The sequence below is a fragment of the Protopterus annectens genome, chromosome 9.part0, assembly GCF_019279795.1.
Source record: "Protopterus annectens isolate FY-2018-M chromosome 9.part0, PAN1.0, whole genome shotgun sequence".
In the NCBI taxonomy this organism is placed as follows: Eukaryota; Metazoa; Chordata; order Ceratodontiformes; family Protopteridae; genus Protopterus; species Protopterus annectens.
This window is the reverse complement of record NC_056743.1, coordinates 855,799,734-855,806,355: the sequence shown is the minus strand read 5'-3', so window position 1 is coordinate 855,806,355 and position 6,622 is coordinate 855,799,734. Positions and strand designations below refer to the sequence as shown.

Below are 6,622 nucleotides of genomic sequence, written 5' to 3'. Positions count from 1 at the left end.
TTCTGTGAGCATACATACTGTTCATTATTCAAGTCTGTATAAACTGAATGGTCTTCAGTATATTTAAACATTTGCTATTTCTGTGAATGAGCAAAGAGAGACTTAAAAGTAATTCTGACATTTTTAACAAGCATGTGAATAACTTTAAAATAAAACATGATGATAACATCAGGGTACTGCAAGAACAAATGTTCAGCATTCACTTATCTATAACATGAGTGCTGTTTTATTTTCTGTTTTTGCTTATAGTCTTTAAGCATTTCTTTGACATTAATGTAAATCTAGTATATTTACTCTCTGCTTTGTGTCTCAACTTTACCCATGTTTAAAAAGTTTATTATAGAGAGAATGTCATTGCTTATAAAAGGTACAGAGATGATATTTTTTTAATAGTTAAGGGATTTCATGAATTGTTCCATATGTTTTTGGAAGGTATTCAGTGTATTCATTACTGGAACACCAAGATTTAAGTAGAGAAAGGACAGATTAAGTCAACTTTGTTTAGGAAACCCACAGCAGCAAATATAGTTTTGCATGTATCCACTGCACATCCATCTTGTCTGACTATTTACAATATGGAAAATTACTCTGAACAAGGTGTTTGCATTTGAAAAAATGGGAATTTGGATAGTAACTAGGGATATTGTGCATAAACTATGGATGCAAGGTTGCTAGAGAAAATAATTAACATTGGCTGGTAAAATGGTATGGCAAGTTGCAATGATTAAAGGGAATTGTCAGCATGGGAGGTAGAAGACTTAACAACTGGTTTTCGTAAGATGTTTATTTTGTTACAAGATATATCGCCTTTATAGAGGGGATTTTTTTATATTCTTAAAAATATTGCTATACTATTAATTCTGATGATATCCTCATGCAATTATGATTGAAAACATCTTGCAGAAACTCCCCAAGTACTGCAGAGCAAGTCATGCATTGTATAACTCTGGAGCAGAATGATTCTACAACTAAAGTATGCAGGAGGTGTCCTACTTGTCCATATAAAGACAACTGTCAGAGCCTCCTTATAAATTGGCATAATTTGAAAATTCTTTGAAATAAGAACAACTGCCATGATTCTCTTGTATATATCATTATTTGTGCAAGTACAAACTAGGATGCAAGTAAGGACATGCATAGAGGAACCTATAAGGGATATTAAGAACGATGTGGTAACTAGTCCACTAGCTGTACACTTTGAGGATAAAAACAACAATGAACCAGAATCTTTAAGGTGTTTCATTATTTATGTCAAAATCCAGAACTTCTTTTAAATAGATTCATAGATTAGTACTAGGCTAACTGCCCTTGCGAGCCATTTTAAGCCTAGCCAATTATCCCTTATGAGACTCAAACCCTGCACCTTGTGTTTGTAAGACAAACACCTTAACCGTTAGGCCACCCTCCTAAATATATCAGAATATTTAAAAAACAAAACATGGTATACGTTTACATTTGTTATATTACAACCACAGGGTGTGCATAATGAACTGATTAAAAAATGTTTTTGCAATCTTGGTTTTATGTAGATGTATATAGAGATATGCGAGTGTGTGTGTGTGTGTGTGTGTGTGTGTGTGTGTGTGTGTGTGTGTGTGTGTGTGTGTGTGTGTGTGTGTGTGTGTGTGTGTGTGTGTATGTGTGTGTCTGTATCTGTGTTATATGTACATGTATTAGTTATGTATTTATTGATTTTTTGTGAATTATTGAAGTTATGCATTTCCAGGGTTATCAGCTGTTTTATAGTAAGTCTGTGACTGGTTATTGGATCTTACTTAAAGATGGTTGAATTAATTATAATGAAACCATTGAAGGTGCAAGCTGAAGCACTAGTTTTTTTTTTATTTATGATATAATAAAAATGTATTTTATGATACATTTGGGGGTGGCCAAGAGTTTTCTGGGAGATTTTGAGTTTGAATTTTATATTTGGCATTTGTCCCATACTGAACTCGCATGTATTTATTTAATTTAAATTTTGTACCTTGCACCTACACCAGGTCTAAAATTCAGTCTTTTTGGGATTAGTGCATTACCCCACTTAACAAACCCAAGACAAACAAAAAATAGATTTTATACATAGACTTTTTATGTTTCTGTAAAAGAAATAAAATAAGAAAAATGTTTCCACATTTTCCACATGCTGATTTTTCCCCCTCACAGACACACCGTGTTCTTAGAAAATTTAAAAAAAACTATTAAAATCACATTTTCCAGAATAGAAACAGGGCAGATAAATGAAACATGTTGAGGTTCCGGAGCTACATATCATGTTATTTGTACAACAGTGAGGTTATATTCACGTATGTCACTTGTGGCTTCACCACACGCAATTCACACACACATACATACATGCATCCATATGCACATATATAATTACAGATTATATATATGTAGATAGATAACAGACATGCATACATTTACATACACAAACAATGATTAGAGAGATGGATATGATATGTATGTCTCACTTGGTAACTTAAGCAGTCCCCTTCACAGTAGAAATATTACAATAAACAACTCTAACACCACACATATTCTTTGGTTTCTTCCTACAGGGCAAACACATGCATGTTTGAGAAGTAGTACTGCTCAAAATTACCCCTAGAAGTGTGTGTGCGGGGGGGGGGGCAAATTACCCCTAGAAGTGTGTGTGCGGGGGGGGGGCATAGATATATATATATATATATATATATATATATATATATATATATGCATTTATGTCCTGAAATGGTCCTAGCTGGGATTGACTCTAGCCTGCAGAGTATTATTTCCCCTTACTTTAATGACATTGTATTAGAAATCTTTTCATTTATAAATGTGTTGACCTGGGCAGAGCTCTGATCTCCATGGATCATTTTTCAGGCTCAACCCAGCCCCAGGTATTTCCCCGTGCTTCGACTGAAATTGGTCTATTGTGATTAGTGGCCTACCCCAATTATTAAAAGAGTCAAACAAACAAAAAGATATATGCACTTATATAGGTATGTTTTACCTGTATGTATGTGTGTGTGTATATATATATATATATATATATATATATATATATACACGTGTGTATGTATTATATATATATGTTACATATGTATGTGTGTTTATATATATATATATATATATATATATATATATATATATATTTATTTATTTATTATAAAGATATATATATATATATATATATATATATATATATATATATATATATATATGTGTTATTACAAATATATATGTGTGTATGTGTGTGGGCGGCCACCGTGGTGCAGCGGTTAACATTGCCACCTCACAGCAAGAGGTTCTCTGGTTCAATCCTCGGCTGGGGTGCCTTCTGTGCAGAGTCTATATGTCCTTCCTGTGGTCGCGTGGGTTTCCTCCCACATCCCAAAGACATGCTGTAGGTGGATTGGACACTCTAAATTGGCACTAGGTGTGAGTGTGTGCTTTCTGTGAAAGGTTGGGCGCTGGTCTGACAACTTGACACTGTAGAACTCCACTGCCAATCGTGTGTGTGTGTGTGTGTGTGTGTGTGTGCGCGCACTGATTATAGATAGATAGACACACACAAATATATGAATGAATTGATTAGTTTGGCAGCCAACCTGGCCCCAAGGACCATTTTCAGCTAGGATTTGGGGGAAACAGATGCTTAGTAAATGAGTCTGTTATTTATTTCATTTTGCTAACTAGGTAAACTCCCACCCCCAATAAAAGGCAGAGACCTTCTTTTCCGTGGCAGTATTGTGATGACACACACACACGCACGCACACACACGCGGTACCAAAACACAGCAGTGTTTATTTCATAATATTACTTTTTAAACATTCCCGCTCCGCCTTAATAAATTCCCATTCTAGCTTATGTATTGGATGGCTCAGATACATATATTAGCTGTCCCTTTGTAAGTGACCAATCCCGTTAAAGCAGCATGGCTCTAAGAAACAGCCGTGCCCCGTCACCTTTCTTTTTTTTTTTTCACGCGCATTTTGACCATCAAAGAAAAAGGGCAAAGTTCCGGACACTTAAGAAACAATCAGAAATAGTTGTAGGCGTGACAGTTAGGAGTAGCTCGTGACTGCCCGATCCAAAATTTGGTTTCGTGGTAACTGAGTAAGCAATCGGGTGGTCAGTGAATGAGAGAGGAGGAGTTCCTAGCGGATTGGATTGCATTGCATAGCAAAGTTTCTTTTTTTTTTTTTTTTTTTTTTTTTTGGTTAATGGGTCAGACAGCTTGTGTAGCAGCTCTCAGTAGAAGGCAGTCAGATCTGAGCGAGAGAGGGAGCAGGCAAGCAACCTGGGTTCCTTCTGCCTCCATCAGCATCTCTTCTTTCATTTCTCCTCCTATCTCATAGCAGCACTTCTGAAGCAGGTCAGCCCCTGCGTGCCTCCAGGTCTATGAAAAGCAACAGCTCCCAACTGTCCAGCTTCCACTTAGCCAGCTCCTCCAGCACCCAAGATTACCCAAGTGTCCTCTCTAAAAGCCATCCTTAATGCCAGCCGTCTACATGAAGACATAGAACGGAGCTCCCTTACTGACTGCCTCAAGAGTTTACCCCCTTCCCTCGATATATATGTTTTAATTTATTATAATTTGACAACGGCAGGAAAATAGAACAGGGGGCTTCGCGTCTTGCACCCTGATCCAAATACCATCATGGATTTGCCAGGCTTGTCTGCCAGGAGAAGTAGATTGTGGGACTCGGGTACTTTATTAATTTTTACTTTTTTGCTCTGGCAGACGTCATGGGTCCAAGCAGGTAAGACTCACGATTCTTTTTAATTTTCCTTTTTATCAGTTCTTCTTTCACCTTCAATTGAGTCATGTATCTTAAGCAGTTATGGATATTATGAATTGTCTGCAGTAACCCCTCAACCTGACTTGTACGCGTTTTGCTGAAGAGTGCTGGACTGCATAGTGCACTAAAGATATGTTATGTCCGGGGTCAAAAAGGGAAAGCTACTTGAACAGTATTAAGAAGTATATAAGCTACCTTCCATCACCAGGTAAAATGCACCAACCTATCTTATAAATTTTTTTTTGGGGGGGGGGGGCTGCTAAGCATATAGAATTATTATTATTATTATTATTATTATTAATTGTTCTGTTGTATAACTGAATCACAGTATTGCAGTTTTTCAGTTTAGTACAAGGAACATTTATAATGCAATGCTGCATTTTAATATTACAAAAGTGCAGCTGGATAAACAAGTAGTGTCAGTGTGTAGTGACAGAAGGGGTAAAACTGCTACAGGTAAAGGACTAAAGGTTTACTGCATTCCTACCCTGTCAATCAGCTGGGCCTCTTGCTTGTGTAAGCCCTGCACCTCTGAATACCCTCACTGTTTAACAAGAGATACATTCTTTAACTCCCTTCTAGTGGGTCCAGCTGGTAGGGGGGCATGTGTCAAAAGAGGTTGCCTTTTCTCCAGCAGGCCTTTGGAATGTGGCTCCAAAGGGTCTCTCTGTAAAGCAAAGGAATACCTGAGAACAGGACTTGCATGGCGCCCCCTATTGTTACATGTATTAATTGTCATTGCTATAACTCCCTTCTGCTTTTGGAAGTAGGGTCCATCCAGGCATAGCGTTTTCCCTTCCTCCAGAATGTTACTAAAGAATGGCACATATATGTCTGCTCCAATTGCTCTGAGCTACCTTTATGCTGTCAGAACTGTGCAGCATCTTTCTATAACTTAAATTCCCTGCATGTCATTCTGATATCCGAATTTAGTGCCTGGATAACTGATGTGTTTCATTCACCTTGATCACTTCATCTGTATTTATCATATTAGTGTTCTTGTAATGGAGAATGGTATAAAATGTATTTTTATGGTGTTTATGTCTGTGCCTACATACAGTTTTTTTCTTTCAACTGTCCTTTGTGCTGGCTTATTTAAAGCATTTGACTTTTAAGAAATGTATAAGGTATACCAGTACATACTACTGTTTTCTAATTAGAATTGGGCCTCTTATTTCGAAACATCAACTCCCAGTACAAATGTTCTTCTTTTTATTACTTCTTTAGCCATTTTCGTTATTTATATTTTATATATATACACACACACACACACGCTTATTCTCATCTCTTAGGAGGGATATATGCATTATTTAGTTAATAAATTACATCTGTCTCTGTTCGTTTAATTTATAACCATGCTAAAATACTCAGTGTACAATGAGAATGCCTGTAGACAAGGGACATCTCTGCATTAAGCACAGGTCTACAGGTACCACTGGTGTGCCAGGACACTAGCTGACAAATCAGTGCTCTGTATGTAGGCTGTGTCAGAGCTAGGGTACCCTTAAAAATCTGCGACTACATATTTGAGTTTTGGATTGTATATATATTCTATATAGAGGTTGATCAAGCTCAGATAAAATAAACTGCCTCAGCCTGTTTTGTGTTTCTTCTTTATCTTGCACAATCTGTCGTTGAAACCAAGCTGGGTTTATTAGTGACAAATCAGACATTGGACTGCATAGCACTGTGTTTTGTTTTTTAGGGTGGGTCTCTCTTCACTTGGGGGCAGGGAACACAGTTGAGACACTGGAACAGAGACTGAGGGCATAGGCTTTTTTTTAAAAGTGAGAGACAAGAAATAAGTGAAAAAAGTGAAAGGTCATTTGACCTA

At 37.0% G+C, this 6,622-nt stretch overlaps 1 protein-coding gene across 1 annotated transcript in view; it reads left to right on the top strand.

Annotated features, from left to right (window-relative positions):
• Window positions 1–4,215: 4,215 nt before the first annotated feature.
• The window catches only part of COL11A2 (collagen type XI alpha 2 chain), a 484,735-nt gene continuing 482,328 nt past the window's right edge, over window positions 4,216–6,622 (top strand). The window contains exon 1 of the mRNA XM_044083566.1: window positions 4,216–4,749. Within this exon, the coding sequence (XP_043939501.1) occupies window positions 4,647–4,749 (103 nt within the window). The 5' untranslated portion in view covers window positions 4,216–4,646. The remainder of the gene's footprint in view (window positions 4,750–6,622) is intronic.